The sequence below is a fragment of the Muscardinus avellanarius genome (assembly GCF_963383645.1).
Source record: "Muscardinus avellanarius genome assembly, chromosome: 17".
Taxonomy (NCBI): Eukaryota; Metazoa; Chordata; class Mammalia; order Rodentia; family Gliridae; genus Muscardinus; species Muscardinus avellanarius.
Genome location: NC_137803.1, coordinates 56,917,851 through 56,935,040, shown reverse-complemented (window position 1 = coordinate 56,935,040; position 17,190 = coordinate 56,917,851). Strand labels below are relative to the sequence as shown.

Genomic DNA, 17,190 nt, shown 5'->3' with positions numbered 1-17,190 from the left:
TGGGGTGGAACCCAGGGGCTTTTCTTTTTGGTTTTCTACCTCCGGGCTATCCTCCCATATATATATATATATATATATATATATATATATATATATATATACACACACACACACACACACACACATACACACACACATATATATATATATATATATATATATATATATATATATAATTTTATTTTTTTGGCAGGTCTGGGGATGGAACCCAGGGGCATTTGACCTCTGAACTACACCCCCTGCCCTGTTTCTTATTCTTTATTTTGAAACCAGGTCTCACTGAGTTGCAAATAAATAGCTGAGGCTGTCCACGAACCACCATCCTCCTGTCTCAGCCTCCCAAATGCTGGGATTACAAGCGTGGGCCACCACACGCGGCAGCTTCCTTTTTATTTTTGAAGCAGGGCCTTGCTAAATCGCTGAGGCTGGCTCTGAACCTGTGACTCTCCTGAGCCTCCCAAGTACTGGGATTACAGGCGTGCGCCACCGTGCCCCGCTCACACCACCGTGCCCCGCTCACACCACCGTGCCCAGCTCACACCACCGTGCCCCGCTCACACCACCGTGCCCAGCTCACACCACCGTGCCCCGCTCACACCACCGTGCCCAGCTCACACCACCGTGCCCAGCTCACACCACCGTGCCCAGCTCACACCACCGTGCCCCGCTCACACCACCGTGCCCAGCTCACACCACCGTGCCCCGCTCACACCACCGTGCCCAGCTCACACCACAGTGCCCAGCTCACACCACAGTGCCCCGCTCACTTGACTTTGCTTGCGTTAGTGCTAAAGAACTTCCTAAAAGAGGCGCTGGGTCCAGAGTGATTTGGAAACGCTAACAGTAGAGTGACAAGTCTCCTCCAGAAACACGAAAGCCAGGAACACAAGCCGGGGCGATTTGGATTGTGTCCTCGGCCGCCAGCGCTCCACCTCCCCGTCCCACTTCCTAGCACACAGCTCCTGAAGTCCTTGGAATCTCCTGGGCCGTGTCCTTTGCCTGCTAATGAAATGGCCCTGAAAGGGGGCCCTTCATGACGGGCCACCAGGAAGCCCTGCGCAGGGGGCTGGGATGTGCAGCCTGGAGCGCAGCCCTCCAGGGGGAGCGGGCTGCGGACCAACAGCCAGTGCTGTCATCTATGCGCCTACACCATGAAACCTCTGGAAACCCGAAAGCAGAGGGTCCAGAGGGCTTCAGGGTTGGGGACAGGGGGCTACCAGGGTGTGTCTATAGAGAGGGGATAATTGGCAGGTCTGGAGAAAACCCCACACATCTGGTGTCAGAGGTAAGGTATGATTGTAAGCCGCGCTTGGTGGTGAACACCTGTAATCCCAGTACTTGGGAGGCTGCAACAGGAGGACCATAGGTTTGAGAACAGCCTTAGCAACTCAGAAAGGCTCTCATGAACTTAGTGAGACCCTGTTTCCAAATAAATAAATTAAATAGGACTGAGGGGGTAGCTCAGAGGTAGAATCCCCCTGGGTTCAGTCCTCAGCACCACACGAAAGGAAGAAAGAAAGAAAGAAAGAAAGAAAGAAAGAAAGAAAGAAAGAAAGAAAAAGGGAGAGGGGGAGGGAGGGGAGGGAAGGGGGGAAGGAACGAAGGGAGGAAGGAAGGAAGGAAAGAAAAGAAAAAGAGAAAGAAAATCCAGTTTGCTGGCTCTAAAATCCATTTTAAAAGCCAGCCTGCAGGGGTGGGGTGTACGTAAGCGTTGAGCACTTGCCTAGCACGCGCGTGGCCCCTGGGTTCTACCCCCAACATAGAAAGGAAAGCAACACACCTGCTTCAGCGTGGCGTCTGAGTAGCCCAGCCAGGCGCACGAGGTGGTGTAGGCGGGGTAGCCGTGTGTCAGCATTTGCTTTTCTGGAAGAGAGAGCGCGCGGTAGCATCTTGCTCCTTCCGACCTACTCTGGAATCAGAACTGCCGGGAGCTACGCTGTTGCCCACGGAGAATCCAGCTGTTCTCCTGGGTGCCTTTCACGTGCACCCACCACTATCCACGCCCTGGGTGTCGAGCCTCAGTGATCGGGCTCGTTCTCATCCTCTCCTCTCTCTCTTTCTCCTTTTTAAAGTGGGTGTTGAACCCAGGGTCATTGTCCCTCTGAGCTACACCCCAGTCCTATTTTATTTTTATGGTACTGGAAATTAAACACAGGGGCATTCTGCCTTTGAGCTACACTCTTGACTCTGTTTTCTTTTTCTTTTGAAACAGGGACTAAGTTGCAGAGGGCCTCACTAAGTGGCTGAGGCTGGCTGCAAACTTGTGATCCTTCGTCTCAGCGCCCCCAAGTACTAGGATAACAGGTGTGTGCCACCACACCCAGCTTATGTTTTATTTTGAAACAGGGTGCTGCTAGGTTGCTGAAGGTCTCACTAGGTTGCTGATTTGATCCTCCTGTCTCAGCTTCCCAAGTACTGGGGTCACAGGTGTGCGCCACTATGCCCAGCCAGGATAGCTTCTCTGGATGCCCCACTCTGCAAGGCCCCCCTGGCCACAGTACAACCCTCAGGCCTAAGTTCCAGCGGACAGTGGCTGAAGGGAGCCCTGCAAGCAGAGGCCACGCAGGCAGCCTCTTCCCCCGAGCCGCAGGCCCGCCTGGGGCGAGGCACCGGGCATGGGGCTCCTGGAGGACGAGGGGCACCTCGGAGGAAAGGGCCACTTGAGAGTGGACACTGGCAGGACCAGCCAGTAGGACAGCCTCTCATAGCTCACCTCTTTCTTTTTGGCCAGCTTGTCCTTTCTGCAGTATTTCTGCAAAAGATAAAAGCATCTCTTACTCTGTAGCCGGCCGGGCGGGGCCGCCGGCCCTGGGCACTGCCAGGGCACTTCCGGCGGCTCACGCGGAACTCACCGTGGGCCTCGTCCTCTGTGAGCACGTCCGTGATGTACCTGAAGTCAATGCAGGAGACCAGCGTCCTGGGATCCTGGCAGCGGGACGGGAAGGGACGGTCCGGCTCAGCTCCCAGGCAGATCCTGCCTGAGAGCCGCTGACACTGACCCCCGGGCACAGGAGGGAGCGCTGGCCTTTGGGTGAAGGTGTCTGGTCCTGTTGCTCCTCGGCGTGGAGCCCCACCCAGCCTCACACTCTGCTGGCCTGCCCCTCTGCCCCTGCCCCTACTAGGTGACTTTCCAACAGGTGACTCTCTGGCAAGAGGCTGGGCACGAGGTGGACACCCTGTACAAGCTCGTGGGCCCATGAGGCCCGGCCCCACCCCCTGCCCCAGCGGGAGCTCTGAGGGGGCAAAGGAGCCCTGGACCAGCCAGTGCAGAGCACAGAAGGTTGTTCTCTCTTTTCTGTGTTTTGTTGTTGTTGTTTTGTTTTGTTTTGTTTTGTTGTGGTACTAGGGATGGAATCCAGGGGCATTCTCCTCTGGGCAACACCTCCAGCCCTATTTTTTATTCCTTACTTGGAAACAGGGTCTCACTGAGTTGCAAAGGAGCTCACTAAGTAGCTGAGGCTGTCTTGAAACCATGATCCTACTGTCTCAGCCTCCCAAGTACAGAGATTACAAGCGTGCGCCATCATGCCCGGCTCTACATTTTTTTTAATTTATTTTTTTGTGGTACTGGGGATTAAACCCAGAAGCATCTACATGAAAGCTACACCCCCAGCCCTATTTTTTATTCTTTATTATGAAATAGGTCTCACTAAATTGCAGAGGGCCTCACTAAGTAGCTGAGGCTGGCTGAGAATCTGAAATTCTCATCTCAGCCTCCCAAGTGCTGGGATTACAACTGTGCGTTTACCATGCCCAGCTGCTAAAAATCTTTAAGACTCACCCTTTCTTTCTTTCTTTCTTTCTTTCTCTCTTTCTTTCTTTCTTTCTTTCTTTCCTTCTTTCTCTTTCTTTCTTTCTTTCTTCCTTCCTTCCTTTCTTTCTTTCTTTCCTTCCTTCCTCCCTCCCTCCCTTCCTCTTTCTTTCTTTCTTTCTTTCTTTCTTTCTTTCTTTCTTTCTTTCGTACTGGGGATGGAACCCAGGCACATTCTACCTCCAAGCTATATCCCCAGCCCTATTTTTATCCTTTTATTTTGAAACAGGGTCTCACTGAGTTGCAAAGGGCCTCAAATAGCTGAGGCTGGCCACGAACCACAATCTCCTATCTCCGTCTCTCTGAATGCTGGGATTACAAGCATGTGACACCACGCCCGGCTTTTAAGACTCTTTCAACCCTGAGATTCTGCTTCAAGAGTCGTGGCAGGAGATGTGGTGGCACGCGCCTGTAATGCCAGTGCTAAGGAAGCTGAGACAGGAGGATCGCGGGCTTGCAGCCAGCTCCAGCGACTCAGCAAGGTCTCCTAACAACTAAGCCAAAATTAAAAAAATAAAAAGGTCTGGGATATAGCTTAGAGGTGGAATGCCCCTGGTCTCAACCCCCAGTTACCCCATTCCCCCAAAAGAGCACTGTTATAAGAACAGGAAACAGTCATAATCTGGTTACTGGGTGGGACCCCAGACTCCTTTTCTGGTGCTCGTCCGCCCCTTCTGTTTTAGTGACCACCAACCACAGCCTGTGAAGGGCGACCTTTCTCCATCCTCCGCTTCTGGAGACCCGGCCACCCTGGGCGGCTCAGAGACAAGGTGTGAGCGCCTCCTGTCTTCTCTAGCCTCCCGAGGAGGAGCGAGGTCTCCTGGCCCAACACGGGCTTCAGGAACTCGGTGCTTTTCTTGTTTTGTTTTTCTGCCAAATGCTTGCTGCAAATACTAGCAAGGGCTCTGCGGAGCAGGCTTCGGCTGGGGCGGCTGCCGCTCACAGTGTGTGGAGATGTTCAAGGTGGCTCTGCTATTAGTGAAGCCCCGGGGACTGGAAGCCAGGCCGCCTGGGTCAGCCGTTCACCCTCTTTAACTCACAGAGTTAGAGTTTCAGCTGCCAGAGACTCCTCCTGCTTCAACAGCCCCGGGAGAAAGGCAAGGGGCCCACACATCTTTAGCCTTCAGAGTTAGGCTCCCGCCGCTGCAGCCACACAGCAGAGACCACAGGGTCTCATCTTGAGGCCGGCAGGAGGACATCTTACTCATAGCCTGCGGCTTTTCAGAGTTTGCAAAGCGCTCCTCTCATGTGGTCCTCAGTTCTCTGATTTCCCGGAGATTCCCATGATCCTCTCCCACTGTGGGCAGTGAGGACTCAGAGGCTTTGCATCCGGGGTGCGCATCCCCAGCAGGGAGCAGGGCCTGAGCCCACCCTCCCACCAAGCACCCGCCTGCAAGCACAAGCGCCCTCTTCACAGGTCGGAAAGGCAGCACTGTATTTTATATATTTTACTGAGTTTTTTTCTCTGCCATCAGTGACCAACAGTCCTGAATATATTTACTGATTATCAAAAGGCAGGTCATCCGCAAAATTCGTTTCACTCAGAAACAGTTATGATATTAAGGAATCTACTTACCATGTCTACAAGTAACTTCCACAGAGGCTTGAAGAGAAAGAAAAGATGTATAAACAAATCTTCAGAAAACACCCCATTTTTGTCCCGACAGTGGAGATACTAGTGGTAAACTCCCACGATCAGCCCTCTCTCCCCGGGCCCCCTGAGGGGTCTGAGCCTTGGCCTCTGCTGCGCCCGCCCCTCGTCCTCCGGCCCACAACCGTCCTAACTACAACCAATGTCTCTTGGGAGACGGAGACAAGGATCAAGCCTCCGTGATTTCCTTTTGGAGACCCGTGATGTCTTTGGCCTCTGGAGGGCTGCTCGTGGAGAGAGTCCTGCGTCCTCCTGGCCACGCAGAGGGACGCACACGTGCTTCTGCGCCGGGTTACCTTTCCCTCTTGCTTCGCCCACAGGTCCCACACTGCGTTCAGAATGGCCGCCGTGGCCAGGTGCACCGCGCCTTTCTCTGGACCGATCTGGTTGGGAAGCAACGTGTAACAGCACATCTTAGACACGAAAAGATGTGCAGGTCTCTAGCCAGGTGCACTCCAAGAACTAAAGGCAGCAATGGAAACTCACCGAAAGGCTACGTTTAAAAACAGATTCTAGCCATGCGTGGCAGTGCACGCTTGAAACCCCGGTACTTGGGAGGCTGAGACAGGAGGATCGCAGGTTCGAAGACAGCCTCAGCAAGCAGTGAGACTCTCTTAACCTAGAAAGACTCTGTTTCAAAAATAAAAATTCAAAAATAGGGCTGAGGGTGTAGCTTAGAGGTAAAATGCCCCTGGGTTCAATCCCCAGTATAGGGGGGAAAAAAGTTTCTAACCTACAGAAAAATGACAAAGGTACAAAAAAAAAAATCTCTTCCCTTTCATCTCTTCTGAATTATTTGAAGATAAAATTGAAGATAGCATGTTCTCTTGCCCATAAATATTTTGGCACATATTTTTTAAAGAACAATAGCATCTTTCACAGTATAATGATCATATTTAGGGAATATAATATTGATGGGATACTATTATTCAAAAAATAATCCATCATCAAATATCACTGATTTCCTCAAAACGTACTTTATTTTACCCCGATCCATATTCAACCCAGGCCCATATCCTGCATTTAGTTATCATGTCTCTTTGTTCTCTTTTTATCTAGAACAAATTTTCTCCTGCTTTTAATGATATTGACAGTGTGTGTGTGTGTGTGTGTGTGTGTGTGTGTGAGAGAGAGAGAGAGAGAGAGAGAGAGAGAGAGAGAGAGAGAGAGAAGGAGAGAGAGATTGGGAATTGAACTTGGGGGCGTTCCGTCTTTGAGCTACACCTTAGCCCTATTTTGATTTAACTTTGAAACTGTCTCACTGAGTTGCTGAGGGCCTTGCTCAGTTTCTGAGGCTGGCTTCAAACCTGCAATTCTCCTGCCTCAACCTCCCTACTACTGGGATAACTGGCGCGTACCACCTCGCCTAGCTGATACGGGTCATTTTAAAGGGACAGCCAGTCGACCTGGCCAGTACCTCTCAATATGAACTGGTCTGAATTATACTCAGGTTATACTTTTTTGTCATAAATACAAAATGATATCACTTTGGTTTACTTTTAGGGTTATTAACTTACACTGCTTGGTAAGTTCGTGTTCACTTGGTTTCTCCACTTTGAAGTTACCCTTCCTTCCTTCCTTCCTTCCTTCCACACAGGGGATTGAACCCAGGGGAAGTCTACCTCTGAGATATACCGCCAACCCCTTTTAAAATTTTGGAACAGGGTCTTGCTAAGTTGCTGAGGCTGGCCTCGACCTGAGATCCTATTATTATAACCTCAAGTACTAGGATTTTGCCGCTGTGCCTGGCTCCATTTTCCTTTTCGAAATGAGATTATTATAGCCCCACAATTTTAGCACCCACCGATGACTCTTGCCGCAATTAGCTGTGGCCATGCTGGTTGCAGGAGGGTGACTTCCTCATGTTATCAACTATATTATATTCATCCGTGTATTCTGCTGAAAGGAGGAGCTTTCCTGTGTTTGTTTATCGTGTGCCTGGGCCCGTGGCTTCTCACACCATTCGGTGGGTTCTGTGCCATCGCTAGCATGTTTACTGTGATGGGCCACTTGTCCCAGATTGGGCCTGCGAACTTCTTCAAGGTGACATCTCTCAAACTAGGTTTAACCTACTTTGCAGAAAGTAAAAATTAGCCGGGCCCAGCATTTGAGAGGCTGAGACAGGAGGATCATGGGTTCTTAGACAGCCTCAGCTCCTTCGTGAGGTCCTCTGCAACTTAGTGAGAACCTGCTTCAAAATAAAGAATGAAAGATGGGGCTGTGGATGTAGGTATAATGCCCCTGGGTTCAATTCCTGGTACTGCAAAAAAAAAAAAAAGTCAACAATTAAAAACAAGGGAATATGGAAAGTGCGTTCTCTTGTGTCTTTTCTTGGCTTAGATGGATGGGAAACTGAGTGGAATTAGGAAGAGACAAACCCGGCATCAAGAGCAACGGCCAAGTCTAGATTGTTGGATTTATCTTGCCGTGTTAGAATCCTTTCTGCAGAACGCCACTTTTCCTGCTCTGACCCTACGGTTCAGATACTGACCACAGCACCATGCGGGTAGTCTGGCCTCTGTCCTCTTGACCTTGCTCGTGTGTTTCTCTCCTTGGTAACCTCTGGCCTCAGCACTGAGACCACTCACATCCTCTCTAGAGAGGCTGGCCACGCATCCTTCGCCCTGCCGTCCACCTCCCCAACCCCGGGCAGGGAGCCGCCTAAGAGCTGACAGCGCTGGGACAGGAAGGCATCCCGAGTCTTCCAGAGAAGGACCGACTGCCTCGGGATCCGGCTATCTGAGTGGCTTTCTCCTATTTCATTCTATTTTGCTTTATTTTATTGTGTTGCTGGGGGTTGAACCCAGGGGCAGTATTCCTCTGAGCTACACACCCAGCCTCTTGATTTTTTTAATCTGGAAATAGTGTCTTACTAAGTTACTGAGGCTGGCTGCGAACTACGATCCTCCTGCCTTAGCCTCCTGAGCACTGACGTTGCAGGCCTGCGCCACCGCCCCCACTCGAGCCCTAATTTATGAGAATGAAATGGCTTACTTTAGCATTGTAGCGCCATCTCCACTTTCACATTTACTACAACTGAAGGACTTCATAAATCTTAGTGATATTACTTTTTTTCCTTCTGTGATACTGGGGATGGAACTCAGGGGCATTCTACCTCCAAGCTACACCCCCAGCCCTAATTTTTATTCCTTACTTGGAAACAGGGTCTCACTGAGTTGCAAAGGGCCTAAGTAGCTGAGGCTGTCCGTGAACCGCAATCCTCCAGTCTCAGCCTCGCGAATGCTGGGATTACAAGCGTGCCCACCACACCCGGCTGTGACATTACTTATAAACATTTTCCCAGAGCGGGCCCCTTACCCATCGGAGCTGCCCGTCACTGGTGAGCTGCCTGTAGAAGCCTCGGAAGTCGCTGACAATGTCCCGGAGGTTCTTGTGCAGCACGTGGTGGGCGAGGGCGTTCACAGCACAGACGACTGTTAAAAAGAATTCCATTCGCATTGATGTTTAGTAAAACACGTGAATGCAAGCAGATACTAAAACATCACAAACTGACGTAGACATTTTATGAAAAAAATTAAACTATAAAAGGTAAATGTTTTGTAAAATTGCTCCAAATACGTGCTTGTTAAATTCCATGTTTGTCATAACTAATATCCCCCAAGCAGACCAGCTTGTGTCCATAGGCTGAACTCACTTTCCCGTGTAAAGCAAATACGTCTTGACTGGGCGTCATGTGAAAACAAAACCATACATCTGCGAGTTTAAATAACGTTCCCGAGCTGGGCGTGGTGGGCACGCTTGTCATCCCAGTATTCGGGAGGCTGAGACAGGAGGATCTGAGTTCGCGGACAGCCTCGGCTACTTAGTGGGGCCCTCCGCAACTCAGTGAGACCCTGTTTCAAAATAAAGAGTAACCGGGAGTGGTGGCGCACGCTTGTAATCCCCGCGCTTGGGAGGCTGAGACAGGAGGATCGCACGGGTTCGAAGCCAACCTCAGCTACTTAGTGAGGCTTTCAGCAACTTAGCGAGACCCTGTTTCCAAATAAAATATAAAAAAGGTCTGGGAGTATAGCCCGGAGGTAGAAAGCCTCTGGGTTCCACCCCGAGTACCACCAATAAAATAAAATAAAATAAAGAGTAAAAAATAGGGCAGGGGGTGTCGCTCAGAGGTAGAATGCTCCGGGGTCCCATCCCCAGTACTATAAATAAGTAAATAAGTAAATCAATCAATCAATCAATCAACCAATAACATTCCCACACTGTTTTCCTATTTGCTCTGTAAAGTTTCAGATAATCAAACTCAAAGGCAAACCTTGCTAGTTCATTGTTCTGAAAGAATAAGAACATCTCGACTTACAGAATTAAAATTTTTAAAATGTCTTTTTATTACTGAGAAGTATAGAAAACACCTTGAATTTACATCACACAGCTTTAGAGCTTAAATGAGCTGGGTGTAGTGGTGCACACCTATCATCCCAGCATTTGGAAGGCCAAGACAAGAGCATTACGAGGATTACAAGTTGAAAGCCAGCCTGGGCAACTTAGCAAGACCCTGCTTAAAAGTAAAACATAACAGCTGGGTGTGGTGGTATACACCTGTAATCCCATTACTTGGAAGGCTGAAATGGGAGGATCGCAGGTTTGAGACAGCCTTGGCAACTTTGCAGGACTCTCAGCAACCTAGTGAGATGCTATTTCAAATCAAAATTAAAAAAAAAATTAGGGGTGTAACTCAGAGTTAGGGTGCCCCTGGGTTCACTCCCCAGTAGCACAAATAAAATAAATAAATAAATAAAAAGAGCTAGAGATATAGCTCAGTGGCAGAACATCCCCCAATCCCTAATATAAAAAACTACTAAATAAATTTGTAATTCACACAATATATATTTAAAATGTTGAGTGCATGAAAATATCATTTTCATAAGCACTGAACTTTTTCCTATAGACTTCTTATGATGTGCTATATTTTCATATGTAGTTTACAGATTAAACTTGATTTGGGTCAGTACTATCATAAATTATTTATTTATTTGGTAGTACTGGGGTTCCTGGAAACGCTTCTACCTCTGGGCTACACTCCCAGACATATTTTATATTTTTATTTGGAAACAGGGCCTCTTAACCTGCGCGATCCTCCTGTCTCTGCCTTCCAAGTGCGGGGATTACAAGTGTGCACCACTACGCCCGGCTAATTATTTGTTTTGGGTGCTTTAAAAGGATTGTTTATGTTATTGAAGATGAAGAGGGAGCTGGGTACAGTGGCACATGCCTGTAATACCAGGAAGGCTGAGACAGGACGATGGCAGCTTCAAGGCACAGTAACTTAGTGAGATCCTGTTTCAAACTAAAAACTAAAAAAGACAGAGTGTAGCTTAAAGGTGGACTAGCCCTGGGTTCAGTCTCCAGTGTGGTCTCCAATGTGGGAGGGAGGGAGGAAGGGAAGGATGGATAGATGGATGGATGGATGGATGGATGGATGGATGGATGAAAGGAAGGAAGGATGGATGGATGGATGGATGGATGGATGGATGGAGAGGAACCAAGAGTGCTGTAGCTCAGTGGAGAGCACCATCTAGTGTGTATGTGGCCCTGAGTCGGCTCTCCAGCAACACCATCAGAATAAATAAAAAATAAAAATAAATAAATAAATAGATGAAGAATAAACAAAGTAAGAGACTAGGGGAAAAATCTATTCTTTGCTTTCTTTGCTCATTCTAAAAAACATTTAGTCTACGTTCACAGGACCAAGCTAGTCAAGTCGCCACTTAGCTCCCAAGCAATTAATTTAGCAGAGAGCCTTCTGGCAGTCTTATTTGGTATTACACGGCTTTAACGGAAAGAGTCTTAGGTCATTTGCTAGGACAGTCGTGGGATGCAGACGTGCTCTCGCTCGGGCCCGCTGAGGAGGCCGTGGTGGACCTGCAGCCACGCTCGGAGGCCGCCCGGCTCGAGTGGGACGCATCTGGCTGGTGGCACAATTGCTGACGATGGGCTTAGGGCTGAACCAGCCACTCCCGGGTCTCTGAGGCTTTTGTTAATGGGACAACAGTCCTTCCAGCTCAGAAACATGCCTAGGATTGTGAGAAGACAGAATCCTTCTCATTCCTTGATGGCGATGTTCTCAGATTTTAAGAAAATCTGAAAAGTAAGGAGCGAGTCACAGGGGCGTATCATCAGCTCCGCGGAGCCTTGGGCTCGGGCGTGACTGACGCTACGAGTCACTCCCTGAGCAGTCTGTGGTTTGCATCACGATAGACAATGTGTCCCGCAAAGGCAGAGGGTGAGCTCATTGCTGGCTCTGTGCCACGAACGGCCACGGTGACTGTTCGTCTATGGTGTAGACTTTCCTTGCCGCCACGGAGGCGCTGCAAGAAATTAACTGAGGTCTGCTGCACCCCAGAGAAGCCGGGCTGTGCGGTCTGGCTGTAGCCAGGAGAAATACAGGTCCGCATGTGGCGAGGCGGAGGAAATTCATCTAGCCCTTGAAAGGCAGTGTCTTGGGCCGGGGATGTGGCTCAGTGGTGCAGCTCTTGAGAGTTTACAGTCCTGGGTTTGATCCCCAGCACTGAAGAAAGAAAGGAAGAAAAAAATGAAAGGAGGCTGGCTAGCTTCTTGCTGGCTATATTCAAGAATTTTCTCCCGGGACCCTGCATCCTGGGACCCCCCAGAACTGGAAGGATAGTCAGTGAAGACTGATGAGCGTGCAGTGCACACCTGGAATCCCAGGACTCCGGAGGCTGAGACAGGAAGATCACAGGTTCAAGGCTAGCCTCAGCCACTCAGGGAGACCCTGTTTCAAAATAAAAATAGAGCCGGGCGTGGTAGTGCACGCTTGGGAGGCTGAGACAACAGACGTGTAGGTTCGCAGCAGACTCAGCTACTTAGTAAGGACTTCTGCAACTTAGCGAGACCCTATTTCCAAATAAAGAGTTAAAAAAAAAAATAGGTCTGGGGATGTAGCTCAGAGGTAGAATTTCCCTGGGCTCAATCTTCAGTACTGCAATAAATAAATATTTAAAAAGTAAGAATCTAGACAGGAGGATCGCACAGCTTCTAAACCAGCCTCAGCTACTTAGTGAGGCCCTTTGCAACTCAGTGAGACTCTATTTCAAAGTAAAGAATAAAAAATAGGGCTGGGGGTGTAGCTTGGAGGTAGAATGCCTATGGGTTTTATTCCCAGTACCACAAAAAATAGCAGGAGAAAAATTAATAATTAAGAATATTTAGAGGCCGGGCGTGGTGGCGCACGCTTGTAATCCCCGCGCTTGGGAGGCGGAGACAGGAGGATCGCGCAGGTTCGAAGCCAGCCGCGCTGGCGTAAGAGACCCTGTTTCAAAAATATAAAATAGGTCTGGGAGTGTAGCCCGGAGGAAGAAGGGCTTCCAGGAACCCCAGTACCACCAAAAAAAAAAAAAAAAAGAATATTTAATAAAGGTTTGAGCTGAAAAAAACCACTGATCTATACACTAAAATACAACCTTCTCTCCCTATCTCCCTCCCACACACAATTGCTATCTCCACAGTACAAAGGAAAACACTGTCTTTTCTTTTTCTTTTTGTGAATCCTAAAAGAATGATGAGGTGCCGGGCATGGTGCACACGCTTGTAATCCCAGCATTTGAGAGGCTGAGACAGGAGGATCACGGTTAGACAGCCTCAGCTACTAGTGAGGCCCTTTGCAACTCAGTTGATGAGTATTGAGCCTGTATTGATTGATAATAAGAGTTGTATTAATTGCTAATAAGAATAAGCTTTCATACTTAGTCAAAACAATAAAATCCTTTTCTCTGCTTCTAAGCTATCAGCCAAGAGCTGCAGCCAATGTTGACCTTGGTCAGCTAAAAGTTAGCTATTAGCCTAGCTAAATATGGAATGTTAAAACACAAAGAAACACTAAATTCTCACAGTCGTTTAAAGTTAAAAGAACCCTATATTAATTACTAATGACACAAAAGTTACAGCCCAGAGCCTCCCTGCTTTAAAGGACTTTATCTCTGTATTTTTCTTTTCTCATCCTTATAAGACAATTTTCAACATAATAAATAACTTCTAGCAGTTAGAGGTAGGAAAAGGCTAAAAACTCCCCAAGAACACAGGTAGATGGTACTTGTGTTAAAATCCAAAGTGGGCATAACCATGTAACTCCTGACCTCACTAACCAGGTAACACATCTTGATCATAACAACAAGAAAAGCTGGCACTGCAGAGGTAGGTGGTGGGCCTGCACCTGCATTGGGTCAGGGGAGGTAGGAAGACATCGGCTAAGCAGGACGGGAGGAAGGAGGTAATGAATCCTTATAAAAACTGTTTCAAGCTCAGCATGGTGGCGCACGCTGGTAATCCCAGCATTCGGGAGGCTGAGACTGAAGGATCGCGGTTCAAAGACAGCTCAGCTACTCAGTGAGGCCCTTTGCAACTCAGTGAGACCCTGTTTCAAAATAAAGAATAAAAAACAGGGCTGGAGGTGTAGCTCAGAGGTAGAACGCCCTTGGGTTCAATTCCTAGTATTGTAAAAAAAAATCCCAAAAACTGTTTTGTGTTCAAAACTTGAGTGTCTTAATTTCAAGGCACCCCACTGTGTCCCTCTGATGCAGTGTTTTCATTGTTCTGCCCCTTCTTTCTACCTTTGTAATAATAAAAGGTATACTGCTTAAGCTTGCAGCAGTATAGTTCTGGCTATTTTTTCTCTAAACTAGCTAAGAACATCTCAAGCCATTATATCAGTGAGACTTTGTTTCAAAATAAAGACTAAAAAAATAGGGCTGGGGGTGTAGCTCAGAGGTAGAATGCCCCTGGGTTCAATTCCTAGTACTGAAAAAAAAAAAAAAAGAATAATGAGCCAAGGAGGCTGCTAATAATGGCTGTGGCGAAGGAGATGTGCTAATGGAATTTCCATCTCTAGTACGGGTGCCGTGGACAGCTTCAAAGAGACAGCAGTGTGTCTCGTGAAATACGCAGCGGGGTCAGAGTTAGGGCTGCGCTGTGGTCTGAAAAAGGCGGAAGGCAACACACTACCATGAAGAGGCTCTTTGCCCAGGATGCCCCTTGGGCTGCTGGGTGCTGGAGTCGGGAGAGGAGGCCCCGAATACTGGGCTCAGCACTCTCCAGAAGAGCCTCTTAGCCAAGTGCTCACCCAGGCCGCCAAGGTCAAAGTCTTGGCTGCTGACAGTGCTTCCTGAGCCTGGGCCGCGGTGTAAGCTCACTGGGGCTTAACTTCTGGCCACCAGGCTGCATGGTCTGCAGTACGGAGAAAGACAGCAGCCTCAAAAAGCGCTCAGCCTACCACAGAGGGGAGGAAAAGCTCTCGGATCTGCCTTCGTCAGCAGTCGCTGTCCCGGGGCAAGTTGTACAGTAAATTGTTAAGTTAGCGCGCTGGCCCGGGGACCAGGGGTTACCTGCTCACCTCCGCCTGGCCAGCTCCTACTTAATCTTGGAGACTCAAGGCATCGCCTCTGCTCGAGCCTTCCGGGCAGAGCAAAATGAATTCTTCTCCTTGCAACTTGTACACTGTGTGTGTTTGTACTTCTGCAAGTTGTTACCGTATGCATGTATACATATATACTCACAAAAGTCGCATGTAAATGTTCTATGTACTTGAGAGGCTGAGTCAGGAGGGTTGCAGGTTTGAGGTGAACCTCAGTAATTCAGTGAGGCCCCCAGTAATATAATGATACACTGTTTTCAAATAAAAAATAAAATAGAAGCCAGGCGTGGTAGCACACGCTTATAATCCCTGTACTCGGAAGACAGAGACAGGAGGATCTCGTAGGTTTGAAGCCAGCTTCAGTTACTTAGTGAGGCTCTCAGCAGCTTAGAACCTTATTTCCAAATAAATATAAAATAGGTCTGGGAGTGTAGCCCAGAGGTAGAAAGCCCCTTGGTTCCATCCCCAGAATAATAATAATAATAATAATAATAATAATAATAATATAGTATTAAAGGTGGAGCCAAGAGGTAGAATGCCCCTGGGTTCAACCCCTCATATCACAAAAAACAAAACTAAAATAAACAACTGCCAGGCATGGTGGTACCCAGTACTTAGAAGGCCGAAATAGGAGGATCTCAGGTTCAAAGCCAGCCTCAGCAACTGAGATCCTCCACAACTTAGTGAAGCCCTGTTAAAAAAAAATAATAATAAACTGGGCTGGGGGTGTAACTGGGAGGTAGAATGCCCCCTGGGTGTCATCTCCAATACAATAAAACAAACAAACAAGTGTTGTAGTGAGAAAGCTCTTTGGGAAGCAGCTGGGCCTCAGTTTCCTTATCTCTGAGATGAGGTGGTTCAACCCCTGAGATCCTGTCCAGCTCTGGGAAAGATTAATTTATGACTAGCCCCTTCAGTTTAGAAAAATGGGGGAGAAGCAGATGTGGTGGCGCACGCTTGTAATCCCAGCACTTGGGAGGCTGAGACAGGAGGATCGCACAGGTTCGAAGCCAGCCTCAGCTACTTAGTGAGGCTCTCAGCAACTTAGTGAGACCCTGTTTCCAAATAAAGTATAAAATAGGTCTGGGAGTAAAGCCCGGAGGTAGAAAAGCCCCTGGGTTCTACCCCCAGTACCACACACATGCACCCGCGTGCTCGCGCGCGCGCGCGCTCACACACACACACACACACACACACACACACACACAGGAATAACAAATAGGGCAGGGGATGTAGCTCAGAGGTCGAATGCCCCTGGGTTCCAACCCCAGACCTACAAAAAATAAAGAAAGAAAGAAAAGAAAAATACAACATAGGGCTGGGGGTGTAGCTTGGGGGTAGACTGCCCCTGGTTCCATCCCCAGTACCAGTAAACAAACAAACAAACAAACAAACAAACAAACAGGGCTGGGGTGTAGCTCAGAGGTAGACTGCCCCTGGTTTCATCCTCTGTACTACAAATTAAATAAATAAATAAATAAATAAATAAATAAAGGCAGGCTGGGGGTGTAGCTCAGAGGTAGAATGCCCCTGGTTCCATCCCCAACACCACACACACAGAAAGAGGCCGAGTACAGTCACTGTTTAATTCCTCCCAGCTAACAGGACACCATGAAGCGTTGTCTTTAGTCCCTTTGAGAAGTGCAAATACTGAGAGGAACAGGAACTGGAATCTAAGTAAAAACGCGACACCCTGGCTCATGAGAATCGCCAACTCACCGACTTCGGTGCCTTTTCCCAAGGTGAAGGTAATTCCACATCCCTGAAGTCCGTCTCCCGCATCTGTCTCTATGACGACGTAGGCAGCTGAGTAGTCAGGGTCTGTATGCTGCAGAAGAGGTGTCCCCCACCCCAGAACGCAAACATGAGAACCCAAAAATGAGCACGGGAGTGACACGGAGAAGCAGAGCTGATGCCCAAAGAAGATGTAGGAGCGCTGGCGACGCACAGCAAACGCTCCCGAGCGAGCCACAGTATGATGGATACTTTTTTTTGTGGGGGGTGGTCCTGGTTTTTGAACCCAGGGCCTCAAATGTGCTAAGCATGCACTCTACCACTGAGCTAGAGCCCCAGTCCCAAACGTACTCATTTTTAATGTAATGATGTAAAAAGTTGGCGTTGAGTTCGAGCTGGGATGTAGCTCAGTGGCAAAGCGCTTGCCCGGCGAGTGCACTGCCCTGGGTTCTATCTCTAGTCCAAAATGACACACACACACACAAAAAGACCCCCTTTAAAAAAACTGGTGTTCAGTTTTGTAAATACTATTATTTACAGTACTGGGGATTGAACCCAGGACCTCACACATGCTGGGCAAGTACTTTACCACTGAGCAGCAATCCAGCC

The 17,190-nt window shown here is 48.5% G+C and overlaps 1 protein-coding gene across 1 annotated transcript in view; it reads right to left on the bottom strand.

Moving 5' to 3' along the window:
- Window positions 1-17,190, bottom strand: part of ENOSF1 (enolase superfamily member 1) — a gene marked incomplete at both ends in the record, with an annotated part of 35,170 nt that overhangs the window by 13,837 nt on the left and 4,143 nt on the right. Inside the window, 7 exons of the mRNA XM_080714721.1 lie at window positions 1,781-1,863; window positions 2,714-2,752; window positions 2,853-2,925; window positions 5,388-5,414; window positions 5,759-5,845; window positions 8,781-8,896; window positions 16,567-16,675. Of these exons, the coding sequence (XP_080570847.1) occupies window positions 1,781-1,863; window positions 2,714-2,752; window positions 2,853-2,925; window positions 5,388-5,414; window positions 5,759-5,845; window positions 8,781-8,896; window positions 16,567-16,675 (534 nt within the window). The remainder of the gene's footprint in view (window positions 1-1,780; window positions 1,864-2,713; window positions 2,753-2,852; window positions 2,926-5,387; window positions 5,415-5,758; window positions 5,846-8,780; window positions 8,897-16,566; window positions 16,676-17,190) is intronic.